The sequence below is a fragment of the Macrobrachium nipponense genome, chromosome 30 (genome assembly GCF_015104395.2).
Source record: "Macrobrachium nipponense isolate FS-2020 chromosome 30, ASM1510439v2, whole genome shotgun sequence".
Classification (NCBI taxonomy): Eukaryota; Metazoa; Arthropoda; class Malacostraca; order Decapoda; family Palaemonidae; genus Macrobrachium; species Macrobrachium nipponense.
The window spans coordinates 39,840,447-39,860,446 of record NC_087218.1 but is presented as its reverse complement, the minus strand read 5'-3'; the positions used below and the strand labels follow the sequence as shown (position 1 = coordinate 39,860,446).

General features: G+C 37.5%; 1 protein-coding gene across 4 annotated transcripts in view; it reads left to right on the top strand.

Moving 5' to 3' along the window:
- The first annotated feature begins 1,602 nt into the window (after nucleotides 1–1,602).
- Nucleotides 1,603–20,000, top strand: part of LOC135202464 (homeobox protein extradenticle-like) — an 81,730-nt gene continuing 63,332 nt past the window's right edge. For all 4 annotated transcript variants that reach the window (XM_064231868.1, XM_064231869.1, XM_064231866.1 and 1 more), the window contains exon 1: nucleotides 1,603–1,841. In XM_064231868.1, the coding sequence (XP_064087938.1) occupies nucleotides 1,653–1,841 (189 nt within the window). In that variant the 5' untranslated portion in view covers nucleotides 1,603–1,652. The remainder of the gene's footprint in view (nucleotides 1,842–20,000) is intronic.

The following is a 20,000-nucleotide window of genomic DNA, read 5'->3' as shown; positions in this document are numbered from 1 at the left end:
ATCTGCACTGAATGTTTTTCAGGACAGCTCGTATTACATTTTTTTTTTTTTTCCGAAGGTACATGTTACTGATTATTGATAAAGTCCTAATTTCAATTATTAATGATAAATTAATTTAGTATTGTCCTTTGTAATAATTTATATATTTCATTGTATTTAGAAAATTCATTAAATTTTGTATTGTCCGTAGTAAGATTTTAGATTTCATTATATCTAGAAAACTCATTAAATTTTGCATAGTCAATGGTAATAAATTTTAGGTTATATTGTATCTAGAAAACTCATTTATTAATTAGTAGTCGTTGTTCTACCATAACTGATATTATTTAGAGGCAGCCAAAGATGTTATTCATTGTGGGCAAATATTCTTGAACAGTACACCTGTAGGGACGTCCAGTATCTGTTTATATAAAAAATTGCCAAAAGTAATAAAAATACGAAAAACTATGAGCAACAAATAATTGTTGAAGCTAAAAGCGTTACCTTATTTATATGTTTTGTGACTTAGTATTTTGTAGAAATTACTGCAACACAATTTTAGTCATAATAGAAATAGTAGTTGAAGCTAAAAACGTTGCCTTGGTTATTTGCCTTTTAATTATTAGTATTTTATTCAGCAATGACTTATTTAATCCGGCAAAGACTTTTCCAGACACTACGGTATCAGCCGCAACACAATTCGAGTGACTAGATATATTGAATACCTAAATAGTCAGCATTTCAGTGAAGGATTTTTTTAGAAGTATATCGTATACTAACATAATTATCAGACCGCGTTTCTTGAGAGAAATGAAACGTAGCGTAAAAGGCTTGTGCCGACATCGAGTTTTGGTGAGGCTTCGAAACCACAGGGAATCTGGTCTCGTGCGATAATTGTAGAATTCCCTTCATTTTATTAGTATTTTCGCTGATTTTATTTTCATGTAATCTAGATTCATATATCTTGAAGGATTATCCGTTGCTGAGGAAGAAGTATTTCTCCTAGTAGGTCGACTTCTCAGAAAGTAGTTCATAAATATAGAATGGGGGAGCTTTTATGCATATTTTTAGAAATGTCCCCGAAGACCGAAGGGGAATCACTAAAGGGTTTTGTTAAGAAATCGTATGTATTTTAACGTACTTGATTTGTTCTCGTAATATTTCTTTGGCTATTAGTACAATATACGTTCCCCTCTCACACTATTTTGTTCTTGTTCTTTCTGGTCATATATAATGGTCATACCTTTTAGATTCCTTAAAAGTGCCAAACTCATATCAATTTAGTCTTAATATCAATATCCATTTTATATCCTGGAAATTAGATTCGGCGCATTCGTGCATATACCTTATTTTCTTGCCGCTTAACGGCTTCCTCAAATTCAAACACGTAGCACTTCTTCTGACCCTCCAGCCATTTATAACAACATAAACATAACGAACACCACACACTATTTTATGACGAGATATATACATCATTCGCAACGCTGCTGCTTTACGGCCTTCTTCTTCTTCTTCCTCTTCTTCTTCATCCTCCTCTTCTTCTTTTTTCTTTTTTTTTTTAACGCGCCATATCGCCGGTAATTGGGCCTCGATTGTTCATTCGTCACTGTGGTTCTTTTGCAGTGTTGTCGCTCAGAAACACGCAAGAAGAGGAGCCACCCGACCCCCAGCTAATGCGCCTGGACAACATGCTGATCGCCGAGGGGGTCGCGGGACCCGAGAAGGGCGGCGGGGCGGGCGCTGCCGCTAACGCCTCGGCTGCGGCTGGCGCCGGCGACTCCGCCATCGAGCACTCCGATTACCGCGCCAAGCTCGGACAGATCAGACAGATATACCACCAAGAACTTGAGAAATACGAGCAGGTGAGTTTGTCCTTTTTCTTCTTTTCATTATCATTATTGAGCTTGTTACTGTTTTGTTTTGTTTATCATATTCGTTTGGTGTTAATCCCTATGTTAAATTTTTTGTTTATTCTGTATTTGTTAATTATATAATTATCGTAGTTTGAGCCTTTTGCTTTTTCTGTATATTTCATATTCATTTGGTGTTAATCCTTATGTTAAATTTTGTATGTTTATTCTGTATATTTGTTACTAATATAATTATTATCAGAGTTTGAGCCTTTACAGTTTTGATTTGTTTTCATATTCTATTAGTTTTAATCCTTATAGTTTTTTTATATTTTGTTACTTATGTATTCTATAATTGTATTATTAGTTTCAAGTTTTTGTAATTTTTGCATTCTATTATTTTAAATCTTATTATTAATGTTCTGATTTTTGTGAGTTGTGAATGTTTCTGATTTATGTTATCTGTTTTTAGTCCTTTTATCATTTTTCATTTCTTTTGTAATTGTCTTTTTCGACCATTTTGTCTGGTTTTAAATGTCCAGTTGGTTTTACTATTGATAAATTTAGTTGGCTGAAATTTGAGGCTTCCAAGGGGTCGAATATTCTATGCTTATTTTTGCCGGTTGTTTTGAGGAGGTCTTGCAATATTATTCCCTTTGAAATATGTAAAATGTAGGTAAGAGAAGAACATTTGAAATGTTTAGGGACATTTCCTTTTAAATATATAATTCCAAAAGGAAAAATACATGAAAAATTGATAGTCCTCGTGTCCCTCAAAATCTCGTATAAATATACACAACCCCCCTTCCTCCCCCCACTTCTCTCGTGTCTCAGATCTCTCTTGATCTCCAGGTCTCTCTCTCTCTCTCTCTCTCTCTCTCTCTCTCGGTATGTCAGGATAAATTATGAACTCCATTGAAGCCTTCCGTTTCAGGATCTTTATGGTTAACCTCTTGACAGATATTATTTATCACGTTGATTGTGAATGGGGAAAATTCTACCGTGTAAGGGGAGAGGGAGGGGGTGTTTGGGAAGGGGATGGGATGGGAGGAAAGGAAAGGGGGAAGAGGAGGTGGGGGGGGGAAGGGGACTGTTCTCTGGCACTGCCGTTTGCCCGGCTCGTTGAAAATAATTCAAGTAATATTTAGAAGTCTGGTAGTTGTTGAAGTAGGTCATATCGAAGTGTGTCTGTCTTTTAGATCTTTATCCAACTTTTCAGTATGGTAAGGATAGATAGATATAGATTGATAGATAGATAGTCGTGTGAGTGTGTTTAAAGTGGACGAAAATAACTATTTTTCTTATAGAAATAGCCCACCACAACCAGGTGTGTTGTTAATTTTATCTTGTAGCTCCTTGTACAATAAACACTAAAGATGTGTGCATGTTTATAAAAGAAAACCATTTAGTAGTTAGGGGATGTTTTTCTATAAATTTAAGAAGAATGGGGAAATGAAAACCTTTTAAAATAATATATTTACACGTACGTAGTCAAAGTCAAGTGGATTCGTTTCGAAAACACAATAGGTGTGTGCATCTTTATAAAAGAAAAACCATTTACTAGTTAGGGGATGTTTTTATGTTAATTGAAGAACGGGGAATTAGAACCTTTTAAAACAGTATACATTACATTTACTTAGTCCAAAGTCAAGTGGATTCGTTTCGAACGTCGCGTGTCGCCGCTCCTTAACTTAACGTCGAGTTGTCGTTTATTAAGTGTTTCTTAGTTACTATTATATTAACGAACGCGTAAATTTCCCGAACGGTTTGCGTTTTCATAATTCCTAAGTCAGCGAAAACGCTGTTGCCATTTATCAAACAGTATCGTACTTATGACGCTCCCGAATTGTATTGGACTTACATTTAATTGAAACGAATTTCCCTCCGAGTAAGTAAGTGGTGGCTTGTTAGAAATTCGGGAATGATTGGTGCGAAACCCAAATATTCACTCATTTGGCTTCACAAAAAGAAAAGTAATTGATTCAAAAGCCAATTCTGGTACGTTGCCGTCATTTCACCTTGTTAAACATTTCATTCTTGTGGATTGGATATTCTGGGGCATTTCTTGAATTCGAAGACTTATTAGACTTCTAACTTTCGTTAAGTGGAACGAAAGCGTTCAATACCAGCCAGTAAAGGCTAAAGAAAATTTCAGTTTGAGTTGCTGTCCGGCTGCTAATGGGTGTACAATGCTTTTCTTTTTTTAATGATTTTGATGATTCCAAATTTTAATGTAAATTCTAGTCAAGCAGACAACATTTTCAGGACCCTCCTTGAAACGAATAGTGGTATCGGTTGAGATGAGTGATGTCCCCGTTCATTTTGACTGTAGTATATTCTACTTTTGCCTTGGATCAGCGAGTGTCTTCATTTTAATCCGTTTTCTTACCTCAACATTGTCAATTGGCAGCGTATTTACTTTCTTGCATTTTTTTGAAAACCATTAATTTTTTCTGCATTATACTTCTCTAGAAAACGACCTCTGTAAAAGGTTGGAAATGAAATAAGAAAAGTAATGATGTATAAAATCCACGAAATGAAACGTGAGTGGAATATAGGGTAATTCCCATGTGAATGCAATTGCTTGCACAAGCATAATTGAAAGTCTGTCTTGCTGTATGTGTATTTAGACGTATAAATCAAGGTGATGTAATCTGTTAATTAAAAAACATTGTTAAAAAATTATAAAACATGGATAAAAAGACTTACATGTCTTCACAATTTTTTATTTTTCGTAGGAAGAATCTAATCATAATGCATGGCTTAAAATTCATTGGACATTTTCGTTACAGATACATATATATATATATATATATATATATATATATATATATATTATATATATTATATATTATATATATATATATATATAAATGTTTTTGTTTTAGCCAATTCTACAACTCACTGAACGATGGACAGATGCAATAAGAAGAGAGAGGAAGAGGATTGGGCTTTGGAGAGGTTGGGGAAATAGGTAGGGTGGCGGTGGGAAGGGGGGGGGGGGGAAGTTCGCTTTTAAAAATACTAGACCGTGAAAGGAAGGCCGGATTGCGTGCGAGGGTAACTATCGTGGATTAGTTGAAGCCGACGGAGGTAGTTAATCCTTTAATAAGTTCCCGAGACGCTGGGAACTTTTATGTTTTTCCGACTTCATCGTCTGAATTGACTACACCGTTTTGTTTCGTCATAATCGTGGTCTAGGGTCAGCTCTGATAATTTAATTAGATATGGACCCGTTCGACGTAACGTACGTCTCTCTCTCTCTCTCTCTCTTTCTCTGTCTCTCGGCCCCCTTGGTCTTATTAGTTTTTTTTTTGAGGGGAGTACAAAAATATTTTGTTAGTGTTTTTTTGGCAATTAATAGGATTCAAGATGGCTTCCCACTAATCCCTATTTATTTCAATGTATGTGGTGATTTCAATATTTTGTATTTCACTTGCGCTCTCTGTGTGTGGTCATTGACTATTTTGCTTTTTAACTTGTCCAAAGACTGCTATCCAAAGACAACGTAAAGTATACTTTTCGTCGCCCTGCTAAGATCTATCTCTCTCTCTCTCTCTCTCTCTCTCTCTCTCTCTCTCTCTCTCTCTCTCTCTCTCTAGGATGTTCACCGTGTGTAGGATCATTGCTTTACAGTTTAAAAAATTGTTTTATTACTGGTATCGGTATCGTTATGGTATTTTGTGGTTGAATTTAGTTGATTTCTTATCCGGTAAGGTTGTTGGTGTCATTTCTTATTCACAGTAGTTGGTCGTTGAAATGTAAAGGAAAAGTCTTTAGGGAAAAAGAAGGTATGGGAATTTAATTAAGTTTATGAAGTTCATTGTTAGGTTTGTGGACTTTTTCTTCAGAATGGTTTTTGTTATCTTTTGAATTCAGGTTTGTTTGGTATTTGCTTCTATATTCCTTTTTCCTGTTGTTGCGTAAGTTCTCATAATATGCAATTTTAATTTATTCCTTTCTTTACTACTAATGTTCCCGATTATTCCTTTTGATTTTGCTTACATTACTTTTTTTTTTCATCTCTACTACGATTCTCTCTATCTCCCAGCATTCGTCCTTCTCGCTCACTCCCTCATCTTAACAGCCTTCCCTACATCTATCTCCACCTCTCCCCCCCTCACCTACCCTTTACCTCCTACTCAACCCTACCCCCCTTCTTGTATCTCCCCCTATCTTCATCTCTCTCCCTTGGCCTTGAGTCAGGAGGAACGATTCCATCTGAAAATGAACTTCCAGATTGAATGCGAAGATGCCGAAGATCGACTCTCTCTCTCTCTCTCTCTCTCTCTCTCTCTCTCTCTCTCTCTCTGGGGCTATGGGGTTGCCATGACCGTAATTTATGTCGGCCCGAGTAGACGACGGGCTTTTTTCGGCCCCCGCTACCGATTTTCCTTGGGAAAAGGTTTCTGCTCCTTCTGCTACTGCTTCTGCTACTGCTACTTCTACTTTCAATCGGTGGTTTTTTTTGTAAGGGGAAGGAGTGCTCAGACCCGGCTACTGCTACTCGTAGTAATGCGACCAGTAAAATAATAAGTGTTCCGAGTGGCTTTTCTAAATTATTTATTTCGTTCGAAGTGTTACGCAATGCTGTTTTGTTTTGTTTTGCTCTGCGGTTCCTTCTCCCGAGTTGTTCTCGGAGATGTGCTTTGTCGACGCAGAGACGATACGATAAATGGATGACCTTCATCTGTGTGTGTTTGTTGCTCATTTGTCGTCAACTAAAGCTGTTGAGACGGGAAATTATAAGGAGGAAAGGAAAAAGAGCGTTATTAACGCTTCTTGATGAAAGTAAGACGATTTGTATAGAGGAACTTATCAGTGAAAAGGAATAAGTGGGGTTGTTGAACTTGAAAGAGAAAATTATTATATATATGCATATCTATCTATCTGTCTGTATATATATACGTGTATATATATATATATATATATATATATATATATATATATATATATATATATATATATATATATATATATAGTATGACTGGAAAAAAATATTCTGTACAACAGAATTCCAACTAATGAAAGGAGCCCATCAAAACGCCAAAGTATTAATAGAAAATACTATATTTCAGAGGACCTGTTGTCACTCTCTCTTCTGGTAGATTCATCTACCTGAAGAAGAGAGCAGTCTCGAAATATAGCATTTTCTCTCTATACTTTGGCTGTTTTGATGGGCTCGTTTTATTATATTATATATATATATATATATATATATATATATATATATATATATATATATATATTAAATAAATACAATAGTAACATCACTAACACCACTATATCCGAAAATGTGCATAGGCAGTCGTACAACATTTCTTGGTTAACGTACCGAGTGTTTACTTTGTGCTGCCAAATACGAAATGTTAATCATTTCGACGATTGGTTGAATAAAAAGTTCCATAGCTCTGCTTGTTATGCTGGATATTACTGGCCTAGTCATTGACACATTGATTGGTGCTAATTCGTTAAACATCCGTTGTTTTTGGTTTTTTCTAATTAAACGCAGGTGGCCTTGTCAAACGGATTGCCCTACGTGTATTGTTGAAGGTCATTTTTAAGTTTTTAATAAAGACTCTAGACATCATTTTTTCTTCAAAGTGGTTATTTATTACAAAAAAAAAAATTGGTCCTCATTTTGTTACAGGACCTGATAATGACTGACACAGTTTGCTACATTTCAATTTGAGTATTTATGTTATGAGCTTAGTCTGGTGTCTGGTAAGAAACTTTGTCAATATTTTACCCATCTATTTCAGAATATATATATATATATATATAATATATATATATATACATATATATATATATATATACATATACATATACATACATATATATATGCAATATCATATACATATATATGTATATTTATAATATGTTTATATATGATATACATATATATTTATATATATATATATATTTATATATATATATATATATATATATATATATATATATATATATATATATATATATATGTATATGAGGCGTATAAACAAACACAGAAACACACGCAACTCATTTCAGTGCTATTGTACACATGCTTTAAATGAGAGAGAGAGAGACCTAATTTCCAAAACCGAGCATATGTGGTTTGAACCTCGTAAAATATTCCAGCACGCTTTACATTATACTTGGGTAGACGTTAACGCTTTATCGAACCGACATGTGTAATGGGTTGACATGGTTGAACTGGAAAAACACTGTTTTAGTCCGACCTATTTCATATATACAGTACGCTTCGAGCAGTCGTTTCATTTATTTTTATTTTTTCATTATCTCTCACATTCTCTCCTGTATAACTTGTTTTTTTTTGTTTTATGTGAAACCTTTGGGTTATCACTTTAGCTTTTGTTGTCAGTCGTTATTATTATTTTTTTTTAATGAAACATGGTATGTCGGATAATGCTCTTTTACGTTTTCTCTTTTGCTGCTGCGATGCTACTGACGATTTCCCAGAATGTACGTACTATGGCTTTTCTGTTGATCTATAATATATTATATATATATATCTATATCATCTATATTAATATCTATATCTCTGTACGTATGTTGTCATGTATGTCGGTATGTATGGTAACATATTTCTATACTATATTACTATCTATATATATATAATGTATATATGTAGTATACTATATATATATAGATATATATATTTTATATATATATATATTAATTATAATAGATATATATATTATATATAAAATACCTATTTTGTTGTGTTGAACTGTAATAATTTTGAATATACATTATTACACTGGCTTTACAACAAGAAGGGTCATCGAAGTTGATGATGATGTGACATCAAAATTAAATGCACAGTTAGATTGAGATGAACTTCTTTCCAGTGAATCAGTTCTATGAAAGCACTTTTATTAATTTTTAAGTTACCTGTTAATGGCGAATTCACTCGACGAGGTTATCGAGCAGTTGACAGTGGAAGAAGAGTATATGGTAGGCGAACGCTCGGTTTTGTCGTCGTAGCGGTTAAAGAAATACATTAACCCAAAGTTTGTCTTTATAGCCTGGCTGCAATTGAAGCAGAATGTTTTTCTCTCAATTTCCATCTTTGTGGAAACACTTTCGATACAAAGGAAACTGGCGGCTTGGCCCTGAGTGGCCCGGAATTAATGGGCCACTACTTTGTTTCCACTCGGGCTTCTCACTTCTCCTCCATGCAACGACGCCTGTGTTCGTTAATTGATTATTGTTGTTGTTGTTGTTGCTGTTGCTGTTGTTATTGGGTCTGCCATTCCTCTTCCCCCCCCCCCCACATCCTCACTTCCCATCCACCCCACCCCCTTCCCTATTTTCCTATTTTCACCCTTCTGGGCTTTACCTCTTTCCTCCCGTCTTCCCCTTTCCCCTCTCCCTAGGCCGTTCCTTCTCTCTCTCTCTCTCTCTCTCTCTCTCTCTCCACCAAAGGCCTAAAACTTCCCCTTATCCTCTTACTCTTCCGGCATTTTAACTTCATTTGTTCCATTATGGTTTGCTGGGAAGGCTTGCTAAGTTTTGTCAATTAATTGTTCCTCCATTCCTCATCTTGTTTCCCCAGTTTAATCGTTTCTTTTTGTTAATGCGTTCATACCGAGTATCCCTACAAAAATCATCCGTAGTCTCTCTCTCTCTCTCTCTCTCTCTCTCTTTCTTTCCGTTCCTTTCCTTCCTTTATAAATGCTTTTAATTGGTTCTCTCTGACCTTGTGGGATGGCGGACTTGAATGTGCTCTTAACTAAATTGGGTTTTACTCCACTGTCTGTCATTTAGGAGTATAATTTATTATCTGTCTTTTTTTTTCTTCAGTATCCATTACTGTTTGTTACTTGTTCTTGTTGTTTTATTTTGTTGCTGTTAGTGGTAATGGTGATTTGTTGTCGTGGTATTTAGTCTAGACACCGAACGGAGATCAGTGAAAAATTAAAAGAATTAGATAAGGGTATTATAGTCATTGCTTAGAAATTCATCGACATTGAAGATTTGCTCTATATTCGTTTGACATTGAAGATTTGCTCTATATTCGTTTACGAAGGCTTTTGGGTGCAGTCATAAAATTGGACTTTTAACTTCGTATTTTGCCTCAGTTTTGCTATTACATCTTCCTTTTGTTATTGAGAACACTTTGTTCCTTACCTCTTCTCGTTTGTAATTGGTCATGTTTCTTGAGTTATTCTGGTAAACCAGAGTTTGCAGTTTCCCATTTTTATTCACGAGATCTTCTTTATTAATGATCACATTTTATTCGGATGTTTTACCATTTTATTTCTTGTAGATTTGTTCTTTAGTAAAGTCAGTTGTTCGTTTGATTAGTTGAGGACTCATTCACAATCGTGTACGTTCAGATTCTTTATTTTTTTTATTAAAGAGTGTGTTGTTCGTGACCCTTAAATGTATATCGTGTTTCTTCCCGCATTCCATGAAATTACATTGCACTTAGCTGAGGCCTAAGAGTTTATGAAGTTATGATTTGAGTTTATTTAATATTAGATGGCCTGTGAGACCTGTCAGTTCATATCTATTGTATTTTATTAATTGCTGTAATTTGCTGTCGTGATTTATCCATATCTCATTTGGATAAAAACCGCCCTGTTCATTAGATTCTAAAGTTTACTCTCTCTCTCTCTCTTTCTCTCTCTCTCTCTCTCTCCATTTTGCCTGTACCCTCTATCTTCTTTTCTTTTCCATTCCGTAGCTGGTTACTTTAGAGAAGCCAGAGAGATCGCCTTCGCTACATCTTCTCCTTCCAGTGCCTCTCTCTCTCTCTCTCTCTCTCTCTCTCTCTCTCTCTCTCTCTCTCTCGTCCTCCACGTCTCCTCTTCTTCTTTTATCCTCTTAGTTTTTCTTATCCACTTCTTTCCTTTCCCTTAACTCGCTAGTGGAGAGATGCCAGAGACTTCGTCTGTTTTTCCACGCATCCTCCCAATTGTGATCCCTCCACCAGTAATTTTTTCTTGCTCTGTCTCTCTTCTTTCTCCATTTTGCTTTTTATCGTATTCTCTCTCTCTTTCTCTATCCTATTTTCTCTCGGTCTCTCTCTCTCTCTTTCTCTTGTCTCTCCCTTCCGTCGCTGGTTGGTAGAGAGTGGTAGAGGGGCGTCCCCCCCTCCCCCCCGGGTATAGCCGTATTCCAGCCACGTCCCCGAAGCGCAAGTATTTCACGGAGGCAATTTTGAGTCAGAAATAGCGAAGCGAACGTCCATCACGCGCTGCCTTTGTTACCTCCGCTCGCTGGCTGGTGGAGTTGGTGGAGGGAGGTGGAGGTGGAGGTGGTGGTGGTGGTGGTGGTGGTGCTGGTGCTGGTGCTGGTGCTGAGAGAGAGAGAGAGAGAGAGAGAGAGAGATTCAGGACCCGTATTCTTAAATCGTTCTCCATTCTTAGGTTTATTTTCTTCGTCTTAAAGTCTTTCATGTTTTAGTTTATTGTAATTAAGTGTTGTCCGCGTTACTCTAGAAAATTCTCTCTCTCTCTCTCTCTCTCTCTCTGTGTTCCTTAATTATATCTATCTGTGTCTTATTCGTTTTATTCGTTATGTGTTCCTCATTATTTTAGTGCCCATTTCGGTAGTATGGATACCGAGTGAAATAAATAGTTTTGCTGCTTCTCCATATGAATTTTTAATTCACCATTTGAGCGTGATCACATAGTGATGACTCTTGTATATATATACATACATATATATAATAAGTCTTCGCCATTCCGAATTTGTTATTCCTTCCGTGTTTGTTTTAGCTGCACGTTGTGGCCCTATGCGGCAAAGAAAGAAAGAAAAGGGGGAGTAGGACGTTTTTATATTTATTTCGAATGTGCCAAGGCCGGAATCAGAAGGATTTTACTCTAAGCTTAAGCGATGCTGGGGGTCTTGTGTGGTGGGATTCTCTCTCTCTCTCTCTCTCTCTCTCTCTCTCTCTCTCTCTCTCTCTCTCTCTCTCTCTTGGATATATTTTGTTAATCCCCTCGTTATGTACTGTGTTCATTAGCTAGGTATGTGTTTGTTCTTAATTATGTTTGTTATTCCTAGCATTTTTGAGATAGGTAATGAGGGTGTGAATTAAATTAACGGAAGTTTATGATGCTAAATACTATATGGAAGTTATTGCTTTCTCTCTCTCTCTCTCTCTCTCTCTCTCTTCTCTCTCTCTCTGGCATGGCTCCCCCATTGAATATAAAGCTAAAATCATTTCCATTCTGAACCTGTTTGAGTCCCGACACTTCTCGGGTGTGAAAGCGTGTTTGGGAAAGTGGTGTGGTGGGGGAAGAGAGGGATTCGGGGTAGGGGGTGGGGGTTGGGAGGAGTTGCTTGTTAGGGGTCGTCGGTGACCCAGCAAATATTGAATACGGAATAAGATGGTTATACCCCCTTGTTCTCGGCCTCTTCACTATGTCTTGCATTCCTTCGCGTGCTCAGTTTATCCCCCATTCTTCTCTTTTCTTCCAGCTTTCCCCCTCTTCTTATCATTTTTTTTTTTCTTTTCAGTTCTCTGTTTCTCCTTCGTGTGCCAACAAGTCCTCCTTTTGCCGTACCCATTTCTCTTGACGTCCTTTCACCTTCTCCTTCCGCCGTCCTACCTCCCCCTCTCCCGTCCTTTTCCCCTCATTCACCTCGCTTCTTCTTCTCCTCCTTCTCCCCTTTCTCTCTCTCTCTCTCTCCTCTCCCTCCCTCCCTGTGGGCCTCCCCCTCTTTCCTGAGCTGTCAGTCACCGTGTGTATCGGCGAGTAGGGCGCGCTATTGAATTATTGCACGGCACCAGTCGCTCGCCCGAGGTCCTCACCCCTCCCTTCTGCGACCTTCCCCATCCCACTTCTCTTCTCTCCTCCTTTCCACCCCCTCCCTCCCTCCCTCCCCCCTCCCCCATTCCTTGGTTACCTTGATGCCACACCGACGGCTCCGATGTCCTGACGGGGAAGGGAATGTTCGGCCCCGACACATGTTCATTCCCCCTTCCCTCCCTCAACATTGTGCCATATACCCCAACCCCCTTCTCACCTTCCCTCCTCTCCCATCCCCCCCCCCCCATCTGTATGTATGTGTGTTTTCGATATATATTGCTACGGCAGCAGCGTCGTGTTTGTATTTGTGGATGAGAGTCCGATGTGCATATAGCTGTTGGTTCACATGGGGTTATTTATAGATGTTTATAGTTTAGGTTTTCGATCTTGGCGGCCCTTTTTTTTTTCTGGAATATATAGGTAAACTTCCTCAAGGAACCCGATGGTGCTTCCGGTTGCTTACTGATCATGTTTTGCTTTTCACATAATCTTGTTGCTTTGTCATCGTGAATGTCTACCTTATGTCGGTGAGAAAATAGACCGTTACGTATAAGTGTATCGATTGGTATATTGTGTCCTTTAGATTCTTAATGTTATTATGATACTTGTATTAAGTGCTATATTGTGTCTGTTGGTTACAAAACGCATTATTGTTGCTAATATTATTTCCGAGAAGACCAGGCCATTTCGAAAATGCTAGAAAGCATAACGCAGCTTATAGCATTCCCTGTAGGATAGATAGATTGTAATATCCTGAGAAAAAGTTCAAGGGCAAGAGTTCTTAATTTTATGTAAAAAGGGACCTAACTACACACACACACACACACTTTTGGAAATTGGTGAATCCTTAAATAAAGACCTAAGGCTCGAAGGAAAGTGAAACAATGGAGTACTGCTGCAAGGCCTTCGACTTCTTATCCTTTATTAAGCTTAGTAAAGGACAAGAAGTTGGAAGGCCTTGCAGTGGTACTCCATTCTTTCACTTTCCTTCATGCCTTTGGCCTTTTGCACATACACTCATATATATATATATATATATATATATATTATATATATATATATAAATAAAAATCACTCGCATATACCATGAACAATATATTAGTATTTTTATATGTATGCGCACAAACCGAGGTATTGTGTAGATAATTTTGTGATGTTTCGTATTTCTTTCTGTAGGTCTTATTTTTAAATCAGCCCATTTTTTAAATAGTGTATGTAGATCATTTTGATCTTGTAATATTTATTTTATCAGCGCTTCCTGTTCAGAGAGAAATTTTCATCTTAATTCCCTCAGTAATTTTTGCATATTGAGATTACCATTAGATGCACTAAGGTCCACAGGAAGAGGAGGCGATAGAACGTAGGCCATCAAAGTATGTATATAAAAGTATTTATAACAAATATATAAAATAGGGCATCTGTATGTGGTTATGTGAGTGTGGGCGCGAGTTGGTAGGCTTAGTCTTGGGGAAATAAGGCTCCTGGGAATAGACTGGCCAGTGGCCGCTACACATACGGTATACGTGATGAGCTTTGGCACTGAGACTCGACAGCTCCTGTGGTCCCTCATGCCACTTTTCTTGACTTAGGGCTCAGGGACACCATTTTTTGGAAAGAGGGGACTCTCTCTCTCTCTCTCTCTCTCTCTCTCTCTCTCTCTCTCTCTGCTCGGCCCGGCCGGGCCCCCATGGTCTTGTTAATTTTTTTTTCTTTTTTTAAGTACAAAAATACATTGTCCGTGTGTTTTCTTGGCAATTAATAGGATTCAAGGAGGTTTCCTGCTGAGTTCTTTTTATTTTCATGTAAGTGCTAATTTCAATATTTTGTATTTCACTTTCGCTCTCTTTGTGTGCTCTTTGACTCGTTTGCTTTTGGACTTGTCCAAAGAGTGTTATCCAAAGACAACGTAAAGTAGACTCTTCGTCGCCCTGCTGAGATCTCATTCACGAAAGCTTCAGACGACTGATCGGTACATTTCATCGGTCAAGTACACGAGAAAGCTGTTAAGGACAAGTGTTTTAATTGGGACGAACATTCCGTTGGTAATACTGCCATCCATAACGTCATCGAGTCCGATTTTTTGTGTATATTGTAAATCAACTAGATGTTAGTAAATTGTTTTATTGTTTTAGGCGAACGCACTGCATAATATGAAGTAATTTGTTTTCATTTTTTAGGTGAACGTAGTACATAACATAAAGTCATTTGTCTTGATTTTTTAGGCGAATATACTAATATAAAGTAATTTATTTGAATTTTTTTAGACGAATATACTAACATAAAATAACATTTTTGGGTTTTTTTAGGCGATCATACTACATAATATAAAGTCATTTTTGCATTTTTGGGCGAACATACCAACATAAAGTAATTTTTTTCAATTTTTTAGGCGAACATACTAACATAAAGTAACTTTTTTCATTTTTGTAGACGGAACATACTATCATAAAGTAATTTTTTACGAACATACTAACAAAGTAATTTGTTTTCATTTTTGTAGACGAACCTACTAACACAATGTAATTTATTTTAATTTTTTTTTAAAGCAAACATACTAGGATAAAGCAGTAGCATTTATGTATGAATGAGCGTGTGTTCTCGTAACACACGAGAGTTCGTATCTGTGTGTGTATGTTTGATGGGGGGTTATGCGGTAGGTTAGTATGACGCAGATGGCAAAGACGTGAACCATCTGGGCCAGCTGTCCTTCCGCCCCGACCTGGACACTCGGCAACGCACCGAATAGAAATGGCTCGATTTTTCCCACCACGGGAACACTCGTCCGAGCTTATGATGGTAAGAAGGAAGGGCACGCTCTCTCTCTCTCTCTCTCTCTCTCTCTCTCTCCTCTCTCTCTCTCTCTTATGTAAGTTTTATTCTCGACGTCATGATTCTCAGCAAAGGTTCTTTCCTCTTCCTATTTTTGAGGGTTAGAAAAAAAAAGTTAAAAAAAAAGTATCTTTTATTTTTCATGGGGTCATTTTTAGGAATAGTATTGTACCTCTGGAGCCTCTATTTTTTTTTTTCCCTTATTGTATGTGCGTACGTGTGTGTGCATCTGTCGTACGCACACGCGTTCTGGGCCTTGTAAGAAAATCAGTTATTCGCTCCACGCAAGAGGCGTTACCGACGCTGTCACCATTTCTCCAAAGATTTTTGTCTAACGTTCGAGTCTGTTTGTCATGCGATTCCGTAGAAAGAACGTTGTCCCTAATGCTGTTTATGGGGCGGAAGATTTTGAGGTGAAGGGGAATATGGCTCAGAGTGTTTTCATGAGGCTTATGATCAGGGTTGGCAGTGATTAAATCAGACTGATTTAAGCAAGTGATTAATTTTTTTTTTTTTTTTTTTTTTTTTTTTCATAAAAAAAATCATGACTTTTTTTTTATTATTATTATTTGAAAGCAAACAAATTGAAAAATATGGGTTGAACATTGATAAAACCTTGGTATAACTTTGCTGCATCGATTTATTTTTATAAAAAAAAATTGCAAGTACGTACTTTAGGCGAGAACTGGAAACCTAAAAGATGAATCAATAGTAATTCTGTCATAAAATACATATAAAATCAAATAAATCACCGATTTATTTTTTTTAATAAAAAAAATCACCAACCCTTTTGATGTTCTATCACGAATTTAATTGTTTCGTTGGTCTTTAATCTCAGAACTGTTTGATAATGGTGGTACTGTCTTTGACTTCATTTATAATTGCTATATAAAATTGAATCTTCACAGTATTTTAAGAGTCTTAACTCTGTGTTTGTCATGCAGGAAGAGTAAACATGAAACAGAGTATAATTATCACACACTACAGGAACCAAATGGCCTTTTTTTTTCTATGAACACACGTGTTGAAGAAGATTGCTATTCATTTGTGTGGCTTCTTGCAAAACAGAATAATGATCCTGCTCTGAGAAGAGTTAATAGTCCTGTTGTTAGCGAAAAGAAGCCATTTAGTCGGAAGAGAAATGCTTTAGATGTATCAGTCGCCCCCATAATGAGAACTAAGGCTCACCAATCAGAAACCTGAATATTTGTTCTTTGGCGAACAAGTACAATGGTGCATTTGTTCTCCGCAGTACAAAGAAATAGTTCTTGGAGGGACAGCGGAATTCCCTCGCGACGCTTCACAGAAATAATAGAAAGCTGTTGAACAACACAATAGAAATGCCGTTGAACAACACCGTCGCTCAGAAATGTTGAAATGATTTCCTCCGTTGTAGAGAATATGTGGCTTCGAAGCGGCTTTGCTTCTTTCTCTGTGGTGAGGCTTTATTCGGTGCTGCTGCTGCTGTTGTCGGGTGTTTCAGCTGCAAATAGCTGGGTGTGTTTTGATGTTTAGTTATGATGTCGTTTGTAAAGGCTCTACCTAGTGCTACTGATTCGGAATGCGTTTAATTTCCTAGGTGTAGTGAATGTTGTGGCTGTAAATTTTTATGTCGGTACACAAGGCATTAGGAAAATGTATTTCAGGTAGCGAAAATATAAAAGAGCTTTTGAGCATTTTATTATTATTATATATATATCATATATTATATATATATATATATATATATATATATATATATATATATATATATATATATAGATATAGATATATATAATATTTTTCTTTCAAATGTCAGCCGTTTCTCTAGGATGTTGTGACGACTTAGAAAGATAAACACATCAGTCATTGAAACATTCATACCTCAACTTAGGGATCGTGGATGAACAACTTTTATTCCGTGAACTGCACAAGGGGAGATGAATCCATTTTGCATGAAAACCTCAGCAACATCTGGATCAAACGCTGAGGCCTTCTCGGCTGAACATTTAAGTCTCCTGCACACGCATGCGCTGCACCATCCACCTCATCTGACCCATATTCTCGAATTTCTTGGGTATTAAATAGGCCCTTCCTGTGTAGCACCTCTTTCACTCCTGTATGGCACTTTGCAGTCTTTCCTCTCGTCTCTTCAAATAAGAGAAAATGATTTACTTTTACCAACTTATCTTCCTCCATTCTTTCTACCAGACCAAAATCATTTCATAACAATGATCTTTCGTCTCTCCCAAGTTAAATTTTTTACCAGTACATCTACGTTTCATGTTCTTTCAGATCTTTCAATTCGCATATTCTACACAATTGACTCTTGCCAACAATCATCCGCTTTTTCTTTCATTCGCATTTAACTCCCACAAGGGAGATCTTCCCATTCCATTGCAAATACCCTGATACCTTCCTTGCTTCAAATGTCCAGCAATTTGCTACATCTCTCATTTACGACCATTCCTTATATTGCATACCAAAAAGGCATCAGCTTCTTCCAGATTTTCGCTTAAAAGCGTCAAAAATCTGACATGACTTAAAGATATACTGAAATTTGGTTGAAGTATTGAATACATAGTTTAGAATTGTTTAGCCGATCTATCAGTTTCCCATTGGCTTCTGATATGTGTCTTATCTATCTTAGCGTCTGACTGAAGAAATAATCTCTTCAAAACCGGATGAATGATACACGGCTCCAAATTACACGGGAGAATTCGACCTGCCGGGAATTGTCGTTTTAAGATCGAGCGCGCGCACTTGTGTATTTAGCAGCAGCGTTAAGTCGTCGTTGTAATGGTGCCACGGTTGTCACTTTTCGGGGGGAAATGCGCAACAGATGGCCGAGTTCCTCAAATTCCTCGTGACGTCTGCGAAGGTGCCAAGTGGTGATGGCTGGCTGGCGTGTTGGAAAAGTTGTCAGATTGTTGAAATGTTTTACACGGTTCGTTCTCGGTGAGAGGTGTGATGCCGGGGGTGCCAGGAATACAAGAGTGGTGGCGATGGTGACACCCTCCTCCTCCTCCTCCTCCTCCTCCTCCTCATTCAGTTATGTCTCGAAATGCTTATATTCATTATGTACAATAGCATTAAGGATCAATATGCTAAAAGAGTACTTTTAACGTTGGTTATTAGATCAAAATCTTTATTTGTTGTGATTGTCATTTATTTTGGTGACCGGAATCGAGAAATATCCTCATCATCGCAACATTATCTTTTTCAATACATTTTATTTTACTCGATATTCGTCCCATGTTGCGAAGTATATTACCTGATTCATTAGGGTTGGAGTAGTAGTAATGTTTTTTTTTTTTTTCATTCATGTTTTGAGGTACATATGAATGTATAAATAGGATGGAGACTGTCTCTCTCTCTCTCTCTCTCTCTCTCTCTCTCTCTCTCTCTCTCTCTCATTTTAAACAACGTTGTTCGTTAAGTTCATTCGCCTGCCCTCGTCGACGTTACGCATTATCAACTGAATTAGCTTCTTAAAAATCTGCTTATTTTCCTCCACCTTTTACGGTTACAAGAATAAGGATAACGATACAAAAAAAGAAAAAAAAAACTCAACTATTTTCAAGTCTCCATTTGCACGTAAGAAAGAACTTCGTCGTAGTGGACCTGATTCCTTGAACTGTGATTTAGAAATCATTGTGACGTGAAATGTTTTTAATGGAGAGTCACGCTTCGATCATCCTGTCCTCCTGTGGCGGATGTGAGGGTTTTGGATCTTGTCTTCATTGTGTGTGTGTGTGTGTGTGTGTGTGTGTGTGAGAGAGAGAGAGAGAGAGAGAGAGAGAAGAGAGAGAGAGAGAGAGAGAAAGTAATCATTTTGGGTAAAATTTAAAATAAGCACTGACTTTATATCTTCGTACATCGTAAAAAAAACTATTTTTCCTTTCGTATCCACACTGTTGTTGCTCTCAATAAATTTTGAATAGCGAGAGACAGACAGACAGACATACAAGGATTTTATTCGTGTAGAGCAGTTATAATGCAAAGTATTACTTCTTCAATTTTCGTTTGATTGGTTAGTTACTGTGGGCTGTATGACCTAGAGAACAATTGTTTTTTAGTTAACCTTGAGGAAAGTGATTTTCGTCGTCATCATCGTCTTATCAGGGAAGACCCTAAATTATAATTATACTATCCGCCTGTTCCCTGAGTGCTCTTTCATTTTTCCCGTCTTGTTGAGTGCCAAGTATGTGCGGCAGGTTAACGGTTGTAGATTTATAAAGGCTTAAATGGCGAAACCATCCGGTGCCTCTATCAGAGGAATTTACAAATTGAAATATGCGCACATAATGATAATCTCTCCAGTCGTTTTCGTCCTCGGAATTAAAGCCATGATGTAGGCGTTTTGGTAATGGTGGCACCGGGGCGGGGAGGGGGCTAGGGGGGAGGGCTTCGGGGAATCTGGGGGATGGGGGATGGGTTGCTGTGATGTGGCGAAGGACCTGCTGTATTGAAATGGTTTGCGTTTGCTGAAGATTACCGGGCAGGAAAAGGGAGGGGGAATGGCCCGAAATTTAAGGGAAGATTGATGCACTTTTAAGGAGGAAAAAAAAATGAGACCGCGGAGAGAGAG